Genomic DNA, 19,292 nt, shown 5'->3' with positions numbered 1-19,292 from the left:
ATAGCTTGTTCCTTTTACATCTCATTGTTTGGTCTGTGTGCAGTTTTTGAACCAGCCATCTAATAATAATGCTTTTTTGTAACATCCATTTTAGTACCAGCATTTTATTCATACAGCCTGAGGGCTGTGAACTACTCAAAAGATCCTCCCAGTGGATATTCATCCGTGACATATCAGGCAAGATGGAGAGAAAGAGTAGGAGGGGTGGGTGCAGTGTACTGTGAAAATTGCTGTGGTGATTGGAATCAATGACTGTGAGAAATATATGTTTCCCCCTTGAAAATGGTCCTTAATGGGTGTTGAGTAGTTAAAAGAAAAGGTCTGACAAAAACAAAAAAAGATCCCAACTTTTAGTTATGCATTTAAATGAAAGTATTATTGTCTTCCTTTCTGGCTCTTGAACTCTTCTGGAATGTGCAATTAACTTTTGATGAAGTTTGTTTGAGTTGTACCAGAGAAGCTGTCATGATATGTTGCAACTAATTGTTTATATAATAAACAGAACAGAGTTTAATTCAGTGTTTTATGAGACTAAATCAACGCAATCACACAATGACAAATGCAGGAGGTCCATATATCGTTGTACAGTCTGTCCATAAACATCTGGGTATCTCAGCATATAATATATACATATAGTACTGCTCAAACAGTATCTCAGATTTTTTGTGTAGCTTTTTAGCTCTCCAGCGTTGATACCTACGCACACTATGCCCGTCCCAAATAAATTCCTTCTCTTCCATAATTTTATTTTCAAATTCTATAATATGAGTGTTTTCATCCATCTGCTTCTTCTTTTTCTAGTGTTGATTTAGATTGTTGACTGAATTAATAGTGACCTTAGGGCTCTGATGCTTTTCATCTTTGTTTCGACAAACCTACCCAGATATGAAAAATATTGATATATGTTTTAATCTGCTTCTAGTGTATTGCTGATTTTTAAAATATTTTAAATAATTGTTTTTTATGGTTTTTATTGATAATTTTATTGTTTTATTCTCTTTGAAAACTGCTTGGAGTAGGGGTTTTGTTGTTGTTTGTTTAGCAAACAAGTGGTGCATAAATTTTATAAAATAAATATAATCTAGGCCCTAACAGAAAACCATTAGCTGTTTTTACTAAGGATAAGGATCTTGGTAAACAGAAGAGCTTTCAAACTGAAGACATTTTGTTCATGGCTCTCATCTTGTTTGCAAGTAACAAAAGAGGGATATTATATCCTGAAGCTAAACAAATAAATAATCAAATAAATTTCAGATTTCAGCTGTCAGTCATTTATTCTGCAACTATGGCAAACAACAACAACAACAACCTGATATAAAATGTATTTTATGTTCAGTATTGTCCATTTATGACAAAGATATCATACCTATCATGAAGCATTCTTGTTAATATAAATGAGAGATCCAAAGAAGGTAGTTTATACTCAAGATACCACATTATGGCTGGGATGCAGAACCTGTGGCCTTCCTGATGTTTCTGGTCTTCAACTCTCGTCATCTCTGACCATTGGCCATGCTGGTTTAGGGCTGTTGACAGTTGAGTTCAACAGCATTTGAGGGCCACAGGCTCTCCATCCCTGATTTATTCTTTCCTTTGAGTGATCCCAGTAAGGTAAAAAAGTTAAAGGACCCCTGGACGGCTAAGTCCAGTCAAAGGCGACTGTGGGGTGTGGCACTCATCTTGTTTTTCAGGCCGAGGTAGCTAGCATTTGTCCACAGACAGCTCTCTGGGTCATGTGGCCAGTATGACTAAACTGCTTCTGGCACAGTGAGACACTGTGATGAGTGCCAGAGTGCACGGAAACGCCGTTTGTCTTCCTGCCGCAGCCGTACTTATCTACTTGCACTGGTGTACTTTCGAACTGCTAGGTTGGCAGAAGCTGGGACAGAACAACAGGAGCTTACCACCATCAGGCAGATTTGAACCGCTGACCTTCCGATCAGCAAGCCCAAGAGGCTCAGTGGTTTAGACCACAGTGCCACCAGCATTCTCACGTGTTTCCATGTGCTCTTGTTTCTGTCACGGTGTTCCATTGCGCCAGAAGCGTTTTAGTCATGCTGGCCACATGACCTGGAAAGCTGTCTGTGGACAAACGCCAGCTCCCTCATCCTGAAAAGCAAGATGAGAGCAGCACTCCATATTCACCTTTGACTGGACTTAACCGTCCATAGGTCCTTTACCTTTTTGCCGTGATCCCAGTAGGAATCTAAACAGAAGCAGCATCTCTCTGTCATCCAAGTCAATCCCAGTAATAGACAAACATGCAGAGATTGTCTCATATTCTCCGCTTTCAAAAAGCAAGTGAATGGAAATGAGACTTCCTTTGTTTGTTTGACCTGTGACTTCCTGAACTGGGTTTTCCTCTGACCTCTTCATTTGGTCAGGTTCTTTGATGGACAGCTACAACATATGGATTACTGTAGGAGGCACTTCCACAAAGAGGCAGATGGAGAGCCTTGCAGGAGGGGAAACAAAAGCTGTCAGTGGGAGATGCAGGGGCTGTGTGTGCAAAGGTTCTGTGAAATGGTCATTGATTGGGAATCTTTCTATTTTGCAGATGGGCCTTGAGATGGGCTTTAGATCCTTTAGCTTGGTCAGTGTGTTGGTAGAAGGGAAATAGCGAGGGGGGAGGAGGAGAGGGTTGAGGCATGAAATTTTAATGAGCAGTTAATTGATAATGTATCCCAAGAGACTGGTGTGCTAGAAGGACATCTGATGGAAAGGAATAAATTGTGTTAGGCTCCCTGTGGCACAGAACTTCCTTCATTTGGAGCCAAAGGGTTGGAGAGGATACTGTAAATGACTTTTGGAATAAAGGTTGTTTTGCCGGCATTTATGTTCAAGAATGGTGTAGGGCATAAAGAGGTAAGAGAGTAAAACCAGCTTTTGTGTTTCATACATACTTAAAAATAAAGGAAAAGAAACCACCCTGGTTATCCTGCTTGTTCCAGTCAGTCATAAAACTGAGGTGATTCAGGACAGATTAGGAGAACTGTCAGAACAGGATGTAGAATCAGAGCCACTACAGTTGTCTTCTGGATTTGTGATAGTTTTTATAATGTATGACAACAGCCAAAAGTGAAAAACAGATTCCTTATAAAGATGGAAACCAGGAAATCCAGGCCATGTATTATGGGAAAATGTATGAGGAAAGGAAGCTGTATGACAAGTAATCCTAAGTAGGCCCTAAAATGTTCTTCCTACAAATGACATTTTTAACATCCTTTTAAATTGATCCCTCACCTTGTATAAACCAGTAACAAGTTGCTGTATTCTTTGAAATGTGATGCAGAAACCTCTACAGGAACAGTTTACTACTGAATCACTTGTAATTATGTGATTAAAAGCTATAAAGCAGGAATCACAAAGTGTCTTCCTGGGGATATTAGCAACTGGCATTTTTATGTTCATTCTGTAAATTGTAAATACAGTTTAAATGCTTAATTGCTACCAAAAGTACTCTGATACTCCTGAAAGGCTGATTAAAAACAGTTCTCTGTTCTGGGATATTTCATCTCTTTAATTTTGCCAAGGAAATATTATTTTCTCTCTCACTTCTTATCTTCGCCTCTGTGCTTTTCATTGGTGCTTTTTTCACTTTTATAAATGTTCTCTAGACTTCTTAGCTACTCCTTTTCTATAATTTTCAAGGTTGAACTTGAGCCAGTATTTACTATGTCTGCCCCACTGTGGTGATAATAAAGAACAGCAATGCTCTCCCACAACTTTGGTAATTAAAAATCCCAATGACCATGTTCCCAATAACCATAGATAGAAGAATCAGCCTATATGTGAACAATCCCTTCCCTTCTTCCAGAGCAGAGACAAAAACCATAAGGCAAAGAATTACAGGCAAAACATCACTTATGGTTTGTTTCTCTCCAAACAAACCACAAGAAGGAAGCCAAGAACAGCCCTTGGTTTCTGGTCATGATTTGTTTGGAAAGAAACAAACCATGTGCTGGTTTGCATATAATGCTAAGTCAGCTGCTCTGTAGTTTCTTTCTCCCATCTAGGAAGGAAGTACGTATAGAGTGATTGAGCTGCATAAACCAGCATCCAGCTCTAATTTTCCTAACCATAGTTTATGGCCTATTATGGCCTATATTAATGGTGATCAAAATCACGCCTTTATTTAGTTGGCTACTATGTGACAAGTGAAAGCTCTGCATAAAGAGATAATTAGGAAATCAACTGGGCTTCCCAATTTTACCATCTGCATTTTAAAAGCCACATATTCTTCCTGTTTGTTAAAAGCATGATAATTGTGGCTATTTTTGTACATTGGTGCAGTTTAGTACTGTGTGATTTTTCATTGTGACTATAATTAGTACTTGGATGAAGTTTACTTTTAGATTCTCATTTACATAGCAGAGTAGTTATTCACACAGATACCGGAAATGAATTAATTTAAAGCTAAATATAAACTGTGTGCCTTAAAGTGTGCGGAGATGCAATATGTTATATACACAAAAGGAAAAAGGATGGAGTACTCAGTCTGGGGATGTCTGGACTCTCTAAACAGAAAATATTGGTGATAAACAACACATTCCAATTTTGAGCTGTTCTTTGGTGACTTAGTGCCTCAGGGCATACAGATAGTGGGAAGGGTTATAAAATTGTAATACAAAAAATATCTAAGTCTTAAAATCAAAGTCAAGCAATAGTAACTACATAGTGTTTGATCCCTTTGGGAAGAGACATAGTTCAGTGGTAGAAAACATGCTCTGTATGCAAATAATCACAGGAACATTGGGAGCTGCCTCATACTGAGTCGGACCATTGGTCTATCTAGCTCAGTATTGTCTGCACTCTCCAGAGTTTCATACATGGGATCTTTCCTAGCCCTACCTGGAGCTGCCAGGGACTGAACCTGAGAAGCTCTACAGAACAGATCCTGTACCTGAGTCAGGTTCAACCACTAGCATCTCCAGGTAAGACTGTGGAAGGTTCCTGCTGAAAACCTGGAGAGCTGCTGCCAGCCAGCATGGGCAAATGCTGAACTGAATGGGCCAATGGTGTGATCTGAGAACAGATTTAGGGGGTGCATGAGGAGACGAGAGTGAGGGGAAGTTCCTTCTCACAGCCGAAAGTCCTTCTGCTAGTGGATCTACGTAGCTGGATACCACTCTTTCGTTTGTTCTTACCCCCCCCCCCACTTAAATTCACCCTCTGTTGACATGAATCATTTTTGTCTACAGCAAGACGGGTATCAACTTTCTACTGATAGGAAACCTCACCCACAAAATGTGACATAACAAGGATGCCTCATGATGTATATATGACTAGGAACTACAGCTGGCATGGCATTGCTCTTTTGGGTCTCTTCCCACAAAACATTTGAGTAGACAGCTTAAAAGTTAGTTGCCCTGGGCATTTAGAGCAGGTTCAAACACTGACAACCATAGCTAATTAATCACTATTAGCAGAGATGAGAAAGGCCTTTGCCTGAGATCAGGGAGATTTTCTGCCAGTATATCTGATGGTATTGCAATATAGATCAGTGGTTGCGCTTTATAACATTGGCACCGCCAAACAGATCTTTGGGTTTCTTATTTGCCTTTTCGTTTAGTAATTATAACTTTCACTGTACAAAACAAGTGATTCCAGAAGAAAAAATTGAAATGTGTACTTTGAGATGTGTTAATGAAGACAACCCCCCTCTTCCCACCCTAGCACACACACATGGTAAGTGTGTGTGTAAATAGCCCTGTCTAGATAAAGATATTTTTACCGCTCAGTCTTGATTCTAGAGATTTTTATTTTGGCAATGCTTTTGACTGGCAATACTTAATCCTTCTTTATCTGCCCTTTTCAATCAGACATTGATGCAAGATTGAATTCTCATCCTGGAGTATTACATACTATTAAGCACTGCAATATGCAATCTAAATGCAAAGAAGCATGTAATATGCATCTTCACAAGGCATAAAACAACACAGTGAAATTTCTGTTCAGGGTTTGTTTGATTCTGCATCTGGCCTGTACCCATCATGCTTGCTTTTAGCAGCTTGCTGGCCTGCTGTGTGAAATCACTCTGTCTTTCTTTCTCCCTGACCCTCTCTTGGGGTAGCCTGAAGGCAGCCACTTAACACAGTGATAATAAAAGGGGTCAATGTACCTTGACTCTGAAAACTTGACTAAAATGGCATATATTAACATGAATAATTAGAGTATTTTAAAAAATATTTGACATTTTGAAATGGCAAAAGGGCAGTGTCAGGGCTTGAGACATAGAAGAGAACCTGAGAAAACAGCACACTCACTACATAATATTGTAGACTCAAAATAAGGAGGCAGACCTATACTAGAGATAGGGAAAGCTGGATCTGAAGCATATTAACAGACCTCCTTTGACCTCCCCAGTTGTCCCATCGGCACAGACTATCCATTTTGGCCTTACTCTTATTTTTTGTGTGAAATTTTTTTTGTATTTTTTTTGCATTTTTTGGCCTGTGCTGAATCACGAGATGTGGAACTTTTGAAAGAGATACCATAACCAGGTAGCCTTTAAATTGTGGTTTGTTAAACAAACCATGAGTGCAAACAAGCAAGCAAAACATGGCTTGATTCCCCACACTTGGTTTTTATTCCACTTGCTCTTACCTCATGCACCTGTAACTTGAAAAACGTCTGAGGTAGGGTGGACAAACAAACCATGCTTTGTAAGTAAGACTTATGTGGTTTGGATGTAAAACTACACCATAGTTAAGACCAGCCATGGTTTATTAGCCAGCAGCAGCTCATGGCTTCACACTGGTGGTTTGCTGCCAGAAAACAGACTATGGCTAGTCTCTTGGATTGATTGTGGATGTTCAAACATGGTGTTATGTGTGGAAAATGCCATTATGTTTATGCACTTCTTAAAACGGCTATATATTTTCACCCTCATTTGAAGCCAGCATCTAGTGGAACTCCACTATAACACCTGTTACCTGGAACCCACATGCAATTCTTTTTATCTACAAAGCTAGCTTGGTGACAACAAATAAAGTTCTTGTTACTGATAAACCTGGGGGGGAATTAGTCATGCATTTAAGAAATTACAGTTATATCACTGTCAGCATCTCTGTGCGTTTCTCTGTTAAACCCTTTCGCTTTTGCATTAGTAAGAGTGTGGGTGGAATCTCAGTCTCAGGGACAGAAAAGGTCGGGACAGCGTGGGCTGTGTTCTGATCTGATGTACAGCTGTGGGCAAACAGCACTGTGTGTGTCTCCTGACTGCAAACCACCCACTCGCACAAGTATGGCAGCAAATTGCTTCTAGGAAAACGGTGAGTTGCCCGCTCATAAAAAGATGTCAGTGGAACTGTCAGGCACTGAGATTTCTTACATTTGGAGAGATTGCATTTGGATCTTGTTTACTCTGTTAACATTTCTGCAAAAATATGAATGGCATTGCCTGTAGGTTGACAGCTTCTGTCTTTCATTTTTATCATACAGTGAATACCATTCATTTTGAAACTGACTTGCCTTCTTAATGTAGTTCCTAATTCCCATGCAGTATATCAATTTCCATGGTCTATCTCCTTTGTTACTTAGCTTTTCACAAGACACCATCAAGTTGACTCTTGGGAACTGTTTGAGGCTGCAATCCACACACACCTTTACTCTGTGTGTGTGTGTGTGTGTGTGTGTGTGTGTTCTGCCAGCCAGCATCATCAGAGTGATAGAAGTGTCACTCCATTGGTGCAAATTTCTCCCTTCTGCCCACTGAACATGAGTGCTGGTAGACGATCCGCCAGCACTATCCCTTTCAGCAGAGCCCAGCAGGAAGCCCTGAAACATGGTGTTCCAAAAGTGGGGCAGGGTTGAGCTGGCTTGAGAACCACTGCGTCCTAAGCCACTGTCACACCCTACCAACGTTGAACCCCATCTGGGCCTAGTTGCTGTGCCAGCCTGGAGCTTGTGCAGCGATCAGGCCTAATCTATCTATCTATCTGCCCTGCACCTTCCACTCCTGCCACCATGAATGGCCAAGCTGCAGATACAGCGGTGGCTTTACCGCTCCTCAGAACTTTGGCAACAGGGACTTTGGATGGTTCTTTGAGTATATTACTAGCACCTGGCACCATTTTCAAAGTAGCTTTGGAAATTGAGAAAGTCATTTAGAGTGGAAGACCAGGAGGAGGGCCAGGTAACCTTTCACTACCAGCTGTGTTTTTACTCCAAATTGAAAAAGCCATGTGGGGTTTTTCTTTGGGAAAACAGCTGGTGGGCATAGGTTATGATTCCCTTTTTGCCACTTCTCTGCTCTAATTTTCTCCCTCCGAAAGCTGATTTGCTGGTCCCCATTGAATGCATTAGTGTTAATGTGCAATTAGTCCTTTGGTCCTATGTTGCTCTGTCAGTGAGCGCCAAACTTTATATTTTTCCAGGAATTGATCTCTCAACTTTTTTTTTTAATGCAGTCAGAGCTAGGATTGTGGAGGGGTCACAAGGGGATTGCCGATTAGTTCAGAAAATTTACTGTTCTCCCAAATTTGTTTTGCAAATAATGACTCATTTCATACCTGTCCAACAGAATGAAATACTGGATAACATGTATATCAGGTGTTAGAAGCTGAGAGTAATGGTCATGAAGTTTTTATTTTTGTTATATTTATATTTGGCGACAGCTGGGAAAACATCTTTAGAACATCCGTTGGGGAATCACAAGCTAAAAAAAATCACACCCCTCTTAATCTCTAATCTGACTGGTGAAATTGGGACAAACAGAGAGGATTTGCTGGTGGGTGAGTGCACGCGCGCAGTGTTGGATTCCCAGAATAAGATGCTGAATTTAGCATATCACTGATTGAAGGAACAGAGAGAGAGAGAGAGAGAGATGCCGGCTTCCATATGTAAATTACCCGTGCATTTTAGTGATAGGCATTATATGCAGGACATGGCTTAATCTGTAACAGATCCTAACAGTACATTTTGCAAACGGAACCAAGAGTAGATCATGGCTGAAAAAAAGCTGCATGGAAATATATTCATAAGCCACACGCCATAGATAAGTGCTATGAGCCTTTGTCTTGCCATATCTTCCTTGTATGAGTTCTATGAGTCTGAAAACTAGTAAGGTTGGCAAGTTTTGACTAGTGCTGTGCCAAATTTTCATGAATTTTGATTTTGGATTCGAAGTGTTGGAATTCATTTCATGCCCTGTCCCAACCACTTATCTGTACCCAGCTGGATTGGGAGACAGAGCATTAGCTCAGTTGCCTCTGTGCATTTAACCTTCTCCCCAATCCATAACTTTTCAAATAGTTTTTTAGACATACTTTCCGCAAAGAAAAATTGTTTAAAAGCAGAACACTCTTTGTAAGGGGGGAAAGAATGCACCCCCTTTTGTGGTGGTGGAGGTATTCTGTGCTAGTTTGGCATCAAATGAGACTTGCACTCATACACACAAAGTTTTGCTGGATTGTGGTCAAAATGTATATTATTAAAAGAAAAGATGCAGTTGTTGGTTGTGATCTGCAGTCCTGCTTATATAGAGTACTGCCTCGGATTACCTAGCTCAGAAGCCTAAGCTGTAATGGATGAGCTTGCTATAGGAGCTCATTGGCTTCCTCGAGCCTCTGGGTTCAGTTGTACAAATCCCCTGACACATAACAAGTTTGTGGCAGATAAGGCCATCAGTGACTACAAGTCATGATGCCTATATAGTACCTCCAACTGTCTTGAAAATGCTGGGACTGTCATGAAAAGCCATCATGGCTTCTCACTATGTCAGGCAGCCTGGCCACTCACAGGGGTGCAGCAGGACCTGGAGGGAGGGGAAGGGTGCCACTGTGCTCCTCAGCTCTCTCTGTCTGTACAACTCAACACACCTAACTATGGTTATGGTGGCGGCAGGAGCACACAGGGGCCCTTCGGTGGTCACAGCTGCTGACCATAGAGACTACATTACTGGCATGGAAGTGCTGCCTTGTAAACATCTGGTGTGGTTGCCTCCTCTGATGCCCAAGGCAGGCTGATGGAAGCCTCCCAGTTTTACCAAACATCATCTAAGACCCCTGCATATAACGAAGACATTTGCTGGTACACTATTGTTACATACCACCCTGTTCCCGTATTCCTTCGGCAATGTGTGTTTTCATGCAGAAAAGTGGTGGGAGGCACTAGCTGGGGAATCCCTCAAGGGAAAAATGCTCAGAGCCAGGGGATTGGTGGTGGGACGGCAATGCCTGGTCAGAGGGAGCAGACTGAGAGGAGGAGCTGTTAGACACCGAAGAGGCAACAGTGTTTAGTGAGCAGGAAGAGACTGAGGCAGAGAGCAGTCCAGACCCAGAGGCAGGAGAGGAGCGGGGCCAGGAGACAGGATGAGGCAGGCTGCTGAAGAATCCAGGGAGTCTCCCCCTCCTGCTGCAACCAGGTCTCTCCCCCCCCCCCCGTCTCCCAGAATACACAGAGAAATGAAGAGAGACAATACAACAGAGCCTTAGGCTGCTAAGGAAGGAAGTGGGGGAGGGCCTAAAATCTGTCACTGATGTGTTATGAGGGTGGATTCTTCCAGTTGTGAGATGGTCTTTAAACCAGGTGATCTAATGAGGCCTTAGAAACTTGAATTCTTTCCATAATGAACTTGCAGGCTTTAGTGGTTTACAAGCAGAATAAGAGGCATGCTTGGGAATGATTTAATGTGCTTATATATTTGGCTATATTTTATTGCTTGTTGATGTTGAAGTCCATATTCCTCTCTGGTTATGTTTGTAAGCAGCAAACAGTTGTTCATTTATTCTCCAGGAACTAGGCTTTTTCTTCACCTAGTCCAGCTATTGTCTTCAATTAAAATACAACAGGGCCATGAATCAGCAATCATGGCTATCATCTTGCTTGTAAACTGCTGGTGCTACTTTTACTATCCCAGGAAAACTGTGTTATTCCCTTGCTAAATTCCTCTTCTTTGGTACATGGGAAGGACTGAGAATGTAGACGTCATTACCCAAATTCAATAAGGGCATTTCTTGGTCCCTTCCCTGCATATTATGGAGAGGTGGTGGGGAATAATTGTGAATTAAGCAATGGGTCATACTGCAGAAGCAAAGAGAAGATCATCTGCCATTCTCTGCAGCTGTAGAATATATTTTTCCCTGTTGTACAAGATAAGCTCTGATATATATAAAAGAGCATATCAAGTGGCAGTCTGTTAATTACTCATCACCATCTCCTTGGGCCAGTATGTATACATCGTCATCAAGGGTTTCCTCCAATTTAGTCCAAACTATTCAATATGTTCTTAAAACATCCTTGACAAAATTGCTGTTTAAATGAACTATTACCAGTGCAATAATGCCTTCATGTTCTTATATTTGCTATTTGCATTAATGAGCTGCAGCCAAAACTGCTGCTGCTTATTTATATTTCATGAAACTGGGGTTTCCTTGCCTTACCAATAGCTTCCTCTTGCACCATTGTCCATGTGCAACAACTGTAAACTCTGACAAGGACACAGAGTAGAAAGACAAGTCTGAGGATGCTTTCTCATACAGCTTTGTTTTTATTTTAGATATGAGCAAATGTGTCTGCATGTCTAAATGGAAGCCAGATATTTATAGCTCTGTTCAAGATAAACTGTAAATCAGGGATGAGGCAAGCTCTGATGAGTTATTGTAGTAGTTTTGTGAAGCAGGTTTTTGGTGTTTTGAAACTGAGTGATTTATCCCCATTTGTATTGCCTTTAAATTCACATTACCAGAGCGACGGGCGTGCGTGTTAAGTCAAGACTTGTCAGAATGTTTCTCAGCCTGAAATTGTCATGGGATGTCTGTTTTGTAACCATCTTGGTTATTTCACTCAGTCATTGTGTTAGAGATTAGCAATCTAGCACTGGAAGTTAAGTTTAAAGCGTATGAAGTCTAGAATCCCCCGCATGTAAGCACTTGATACTTAATTTGATAACAACACAATGAATTATATTAGCTGGTGAAATGATTTATAATTTATAATGTTCATTAAGTATGATTGTATTTACTTCAAAAGTAGATCCATAATTGTGTATATGTTACCTTGAATTTCCGAAATTCAGTGAATGTGTGAATGTTGGCAATGCCCAATAGAAGACAGGGCTGGTTGGCTAGAATCCTGAACAGGAGCACTGCTCACTGAAATAGATTGTTGCATGTTGTTGTAAGTACGGTAAATGTAAAGGGACCCCTGACCATTAGGTCCAGGTTCGGATGACTCTGGGGTTGCGGCGCTCATCTCGCTTTATTGGTTGAGGGAGCCGACGTACAGCTTCCGGGTCATGTGGCCAGCATGACTAAGCCGCTTCTGGCAAACCAGAGCAGCGCACGGAAACGCCATTTACATTCCCGCTGGAGCGGTACCTATTTATCTACTTGCACTTTGATGTGCTTTCAAACTGCTAGGTTGGCAGGAGCAGGGACCGAGCAATGGGAGCTCATCCTGTCGCGGGGATTCGAACCACCGACCTTCTGATCGGCAAGCCCTAGACTCTGTGGTTTAACCCACAGCACCACCTGCACCCATTTCCTCCCTTTGCTGCCTGCCACTGAACCCACCAATTTACTATTGTTTCATCAGAGAGCCATTGTCAGTCAGTGAACAATGATGAGCTAAATAGACCAAAGCTCTAACTCAGTATAAGGCAGCTTCCTATATTTCTCATTTAGGGGATTAGATGAATGTGGTGTTCCAGAATATCTAATTGGTGCAGTGCACACACGTAGTGTGCTTCAGCTTGTTTTTTCTAGTTCTGTGATCATGCTTTGCAGGGGATCAGCAAACAGCTTTTCTGCTTTGAGTATAGGGGTATAAAGAATACTTGAGTATAGGATAAAGGATGCCTGAGATTTCCCAGGGCACCTACTCAATTCCTGAGCAGATCTTATAGCAATAAGGAAGAACATGGCAAGCTGTCAGGCAGACATATCTTTAATGACCAAGGGAATATTTTCCAGTTCTTTATTATTGTTTTTTCCTTCAGTCTCTTAAAGCACTATTGTTTGAGCAGAAGATACTGCATGCCTGAACCATGTGTTGGATCCTTCTTGAAATTTGGCTCTCAGGAGACAAGAAGAAAGCAGGTTTTAACATTTTTAAAAACCACCACCTGCAGCATTCTGAATCATGTAGCAGCTGCACCCCTGCAAGAATTTCTGAGCTATTATTTAATATCACTAGTTTCTTGCACATTTTTCATGATTATGGTAATAGCATTCCTCTCTTTTCTCAGAGGTACCGGGAAGTTCAATATGCTAACACCAGAGTGATGGTGGCTGGGCATCTCAGTCTTTCAGAATAAGACTTCAGTAGAACAGATGCAGTCTGTGTCTTACAAACTGGTCTGTGCTGTTCTAACCTAGTCTCTTTCCCATTGACAAAAGCAGTGTTATTTTCATGAATTTAAAAAAGCACTAAGTTCTGTATCATTGTGCGTGTACACAGAAGTCACTTCCAAGATCTAAGTGGACAATGGCTGATTTCCGCCAGTCAGAGGCGTGGGAAGGTCAGGTGGTACCTGGTGTGGAAAATTTCTTGTCACCCCCCAAAAAAACATTGATTTTTTTTTAAAAAAAAATTGCCTGCAAAAATGGTTTTACGTTATTTCATATTTTCTTACAAAGGAATGCGGATTCTGGGCCTCTGATAATAAGTAGGCGACTATGGACGTATACTTAAATCTACAGGATGGATTGTGTTTTGACTTGTGTTATTTTATTTATATTTATTGTTTATTTATTTAATAAAATTTATTTTTAAAAACCTGCAAAGTGGTTTACCAAAACAAAAAAAACCACAGCAGTAAAATCAAGAAAAATCGGCTGTGTTCAGGGGGCGGGGTGAAGGCAAGGCAAGACCTAATCTACTCAGCCTAGTCTCATTTTCTTCACATAGGCTGACTTTCCAGGACCCGGGAAGCCCAGTGGAGGGTAGGGCAGTAGGGTGGTTCATAAAAAACTTTTTTTAAAAATGCCTGCTCCAAAGGTCTTATCTAACTAAACTGGGGATTATATAGCTATATCTGAAATTTCATGCATATCAGTTAATATCTTGACCTTCTCCACTGAATTGAAAATTCAGCCTTCACGACATAGGAAAATGGCCAAGTAAACAGCTATTTTCATGGAGGAGGATCAAGATATTAACTGATATGCATGAAATTTCATATATAGCTATATAATCCCTAGTGTAGTAAGATAAGACCTTCGGAGCAGGCATTTTAAAAAAAGTTTGTTTTTTTTGAACCACCCTAGTAGGGCACTAATTGTTCCTTGATAATTTGTCACACACACCCCTCCATGAGGGCACCTGGGGCAGCCCCCCCCCTTTCCTACACCCCTGCCACCAGTGAGATAAGACAGAACATACAAACAAAACTTCTACACAAGTTGAAGGTTAAGCAGAAGAAAAGTGATGCTGTGTCTCTTTCTGAACACTCCCCATTCCCTCCCCTACTCTAGGCAATCCTTTTCACCTTTCCTATCTCAGGCTATCTGGAAAGTTGAGTTAAAAAGTGGAAAGCTTCCTTACCAAGAGAAGTTGCATCTGAGCATCATTTTCTCAGTAAATACAGAAGTGACAATTGACTTGGTAGCATATGCTGTTGCAGAATACTGAAGTCAGTACTATTGTTAATAATTACAGTATACTGTCAACCATCTCAAGGGTACAGGACACAATTGGTAGGAGGTGCATGCTTTTCACTGTGTGTGTAAGACTGTGGGGTGGGAGTGGGTATATGTGTGGGTGTGTATATGTATATGTATATGTATATGTATATGTATATGTATATGTATATGTATATGTATGGGTGGGGGTGGGGGTGGGGGTGTGTCTACAAAGTCAGCCCTCTTTATCACTCCCTCTAATAGCAATGCAATCACCACTGGGGTTTGTTGACAGGACTAGAACTGAAACAGGAACAAAAGGAAGATAGCAACATGTTTGGGGGAAAAGATTTGTAGAAGTACAAAAAGTATATTTATGTTGGTTTTTTAAAGGGCTGAGCATTCTCAGAAGCCACAGAATGTTGAGTGTTAGTTGCAAAGAGGAAAGAGAAAAATATGTGTGCCTGAACGCAAGTCAAGTAACTTAACAAACCTCACTAGAGCTATTATTGAGTAACAAATCTTAAGAATCTGGGGCATAAACTACATTTACAATTCTGAATTTTAACATTTGATTTATTTATTTTTTCCTCTACAGCCTTTCTCAACCTGTGGGTCCCAATGTGTTGTTGAACTACAACTCCCATCACCCCTAGCTAGCAAGGCCAGAGTTCAGGAGTGATGGGAGTTGTAGTCTAACAACATCTGGGGACCCACAAGTTGAGAACCGTTGCCTAAAATAAGGTGTCATGTAGAGCTAGTGTGTGTATTTACCCAGTCTATTAGAACTGAGTAGAAAAGGTCAGGGGGAAAGTGGCTTAATCCTTTGTGTGACCCTCTTCTTAGTTACCAGGGTACAAAAGGCTAAATGAAATGTGGAATTTGCTTGCCTTTTGCAGTCTTCCTCCAAATATTTTTTTAAGAAAGATGAATACAGTATGTATGAATCTTAGTTGCATGTCATTAAATCATTTTCTTTTCTTTTTACAGTAAATCATATTATCCTGCTGCACTACGGTAGTAAGACACCACTTTGCCTTGTTGGAGGAAACTGGGGACGTAGGATCTTAGCCAAATATTCAAAATGGTAATGCAAAGATATCTCCTAACCTATACGGGAGTGGTGCTCGCTTTATACTTTCATCACCTCATCAGAGCCATTGAAGTCCCTCGGGATCGTAAGTCCACTGATTGTTTATTCATTTATTTATTTACTTTCTCAGTTCCATCTCTGGGACAGCTGTCCCCAACCTGAGGTCTTCAAATGTTGCTGGGCTACAAGTCCCATCATCCCTGACTATTGGGCACGCCATAATGTAGTCCCAATAAAAGGCTGAGGAAAGCTGCCCTGGTTAGAGAAAAGACTGGATGTTTGCCCTGACTTTTTTTGTTTGATTTCTGAAGATAGTTAAGCTTTCATGACAAATGTCATTGGAAGCACATAATTGGGTAAAAAAACAGAATCTGTAACTTGAACTAGACTATATTTATATTTATATTCAACTGCTTGGGGGTAAGGAGGTGACACAAAAGATATAAAGGCAAATTCGCAGAATGTAAAGTGAACCCAGAACACATGACATATTCAAAGAACATTTTAGATGTCCATATTGCCTGATGGTTTCATTCCATGGCCCAATCTGTTTTCTATGTGTTGGGAGCATGGTTTAATTTTCATTTTAGCTCATTATGTGTTTATGATTGTCCAGCCAGAAAGGCAACTAATGGTGCCTGGCCATAATGTTCGGTTGTAGTCTTCTTGGTCATGTAAATAGATCATCTCTCTTTTTGTACTAGCATGGCTGTTACTGCTGGTTTTTAAATGGTTATTAGTGGAATGGCTGCCAAACTATTCCAGTGAAGAGAAAAAAACACCCAAACTCGTTTCACAATACGAATGGAAAAGCCATTTTCAGACCAATGTACTGAATATACTTTTTATTATTTGACCTAGAAAAGTAGATCTCAGGAGCTTTGAAGCTCTTGTCTGGGATTGCTTTATGTTCTCATCTTGACTCCTACTAGGAACATAGACAGCTGCCTTATATGGAATCAAATCATTGGTCCATCTATCCCAGTATTGGGTGCAGTAACTCACAGCGGTTTATCTAATGTTTCAGCCCTCCCTGGAGATGTCTAGGACTCAACCTGGGACTATCTGCATGTTTTACTACTGACCTATGGTTCAAGGGGATGATTCAAAAAGAACATCTGGCCCTTACCATGTGATAACTAGCATCCTGTTGTAGCTGAACCTGTTAACTGTGGTTTACTTTCTGAGTTCAAATCACACTGAATTAATCCTACTTTCATATGGTGGTTTGTAGAGACTCATGAATTCCTGGCATACAAATAGGCTCCTAACTCACCTTCATCTCATCTCAGAAACAGGAAAGCTGGTGTGGTCAGTACCCTTTACCTGAGATTTGGACTAAGGGATCTGAATCTCCCCTAATTTATATACAGTATATGCTTGCTTGTCTATATGTATGCTTTACCAGTTTACATGATGGTATAAGGACCTCTTACATATGACCTTGTATACATTTCCTGTATACATTGTATACAGACATTTACACCTGCCCAGCATCCTTATTGTGAAATTTCAACAATCATTAAAACTCTGGTGATTCATCTCTCTTCAAATCTTTTATTATTATTATTATTATTATTATTATTGTTGTTGTTGTTGTTGTTTGTACCTGAAACATTGAAATGTTTAAGTTTTTAACTGAAACATTTTAAATGTTTAAAGTACAAATAAAAAGAAAAAAGATTTGAAGAGGTATGACTCACCAGAGTTTTTGTGAATATTGAGTGGAAATGTATAGTTAAACATTTTGAAAGAACACATATTTGCCTTTTGGTTTCCGAGTCTAAGCAATACTATTTGCATTCATGAGGCTTGGGTGCATTTAATGATTGTTCATTTCAGTATCTTATTTCTTCTGTTTACTATGCATGAATAACACAAAGCTCAGCAAAATTTCAACAAGCCTGCTGCATCATGTGACTTTAGGCCACCCCCCTAGCAGCCTGATAGAAGTTTTGTTTAATGTTGTTTTAAACTGGTTGGAAGCATCTGTTGTACATCCCTATTCTTCACAGGAAATGTAAAAGAAGATTTCTAAGCATGGGCACCCACCCTGGCATTAGTTAGCAGTGGGTGTCATGGCCACGCTTAAGATAACTGAATTAGCAAAAACTGCTTTAGCAGGAAGCTGGGTTAAAGAAACGGAGTTCTCTCCATATGTCTCTTCTCCCCAACCTTATACTGTATACAACTTTCAAGTCTCACATCGGATGTGTCTGATCTATAGAAAGGACTTTATGAAAATTGAGACAACGTATGTATTTTGGTAACCAAAGAAAATATTTAATAAAATAATAATAATAATAATAATAATAATAATAATAATAGGCAAAGCTCTGTTACATTAGCAGAGAAAGTATCTCAGCTCAAACAGAGCTAAGCAAACACCCCAAAGGAGAATTTTATTGTTTCAGAGTCAATCACACAATTGTAGTCACTGGGACCGGGTACTGAATGAAGACACTTAGGCTACAATCTTAGCTATGATCACCTCCCTATGAGAGAACACAGTGGAACTTTCTTCTCAGCAAACTTGCATCAGATTGCACTGCTAGTCCCTTGTTGGTTTAATATAATGCAGATTTTGTTGAAAGGTCTCTTTGGCATTGTCTAACTCAGGGGTGGGGAACCCATGACCCTCCAAATGTAATTGAACTCTAACTCCCATTAGCCTCTGACAGCATGGCTAATTGTCAGGGATGGTGGGCATTGTAGTCCAACAACATAGGGAAGGGCAAAGGTGAAGGCTCCCCAGGCCTATCTGACACTGAGTTTCATGATGAGGGCGCTAATAATTTTATTTGGGGCACAAGCTTTGATTGCTTCTGGTTACACTTAATCAAAAAGCTCACTACTTCTTCTGATAGGCGAGTCTCGGAAAAGGAACACAGGGGCAGTCGAATCAAATACAAGTACTTTCTAAAGAGAGAGAGATTGAGAACTTCTTACTGGTAACAGGTTCCCCCCTCCCTTTGAATGGAAGAATGGGTGTAATAGGACCTTAGAAAAGAAAAGAAAAAGGCACACTCAGTACTTGTTCTAAAGCTTGCTTGCTTTTAAACAAACTTTTGCATTTCTAAAGCACCTTCCGTCTATTATCACTTAATTCCAATAATAGTCCGCTTGGGGCAGGAGATGTATAAGATTAGCTCTTTGTTGGAGGTTATGTAACTGCAGTACAGTTTTATATGCCGTTTATGTCAGTTTTACGGCTTTCCATTTGCTGTGTTGGGGCTGTTGCATGATAAATATGTGTCACACATACAATGTTCAGATGCCATCCTCCTGTGCCTCTTATGTAACATGCACGTGCCATCGCTTGGCCTGTGTTGAAAATGTATATGAAGTGGTGTCCCTAGTCTACCCCTTTCCCTAAAGAAAGCTAAGTGATCAACTGGAACATTTTCAGTTCAAAGGCTGCAGTCTTAAATATGTTTACTAGAGAGCTCATTGGGACATCCTTGGGACATCCTAATTATGCTTAGACTTTCACTTCATTTCAACTTGTGCTTTTTGGACAGCTGAGCAATCCTACTAGGCAGCAGATATTGGGGTGGATGCAGTGCATATCCTTTTGGTGAGATGGTTTGACAAATGTTTTGAAGTATTGCCTACTTCAAAGCAGTGTTGCTCAA

The 19,292-nt window shown here is 40.5% G+C and overlaps 1 protein-coding gene across 22 annotated transcripts in view; it reads left to right on the top strand.

Annotated features, from left to right (window-relative positions):
* The window catches only part of NFASC (neurofascin), a 173,662-nt gene that overhangs the window by 59,087 nt on the left and 95,283 nt on the right, over positions 1–19,292 (top strand). For all 22 annotated transcript variants that reach the window (XR_013987644.1, XM_081009970.1, XM_081009974.1 and 19 more), the window contains one exon: positions 15,555–15,742. Coding sequence is in view for 21 of the 22 variants with exons in the window: in XM_081009970.1 (XP_080866096.1) it covers positions 15,649–15,742 (94 nt within the window). In the remaining variant the exon portion in view is untranslated. The remainder of the gene's footprint in view (positions 1–15,554; positions 15,743–19,292) is intronic.

This window comes from Podarcis pityusensis, assembly GCF_964106645.2.
Source record: "Podarcis pityusensis genome assembly, chromosome: 6".
In the NCBI taxonomy this organism is placed as follows: Eukaryota; Metazoa; Chordata; class Lepidosauria; order Squamata; family Lacertidae; genus Podarcis; species Podarcis pityusensis.
The sequence above is the reverse complement of the archived record's forward strand: the minus strand, read 5'-3'. Positions and strand labels throughout refer to the sequence as shown.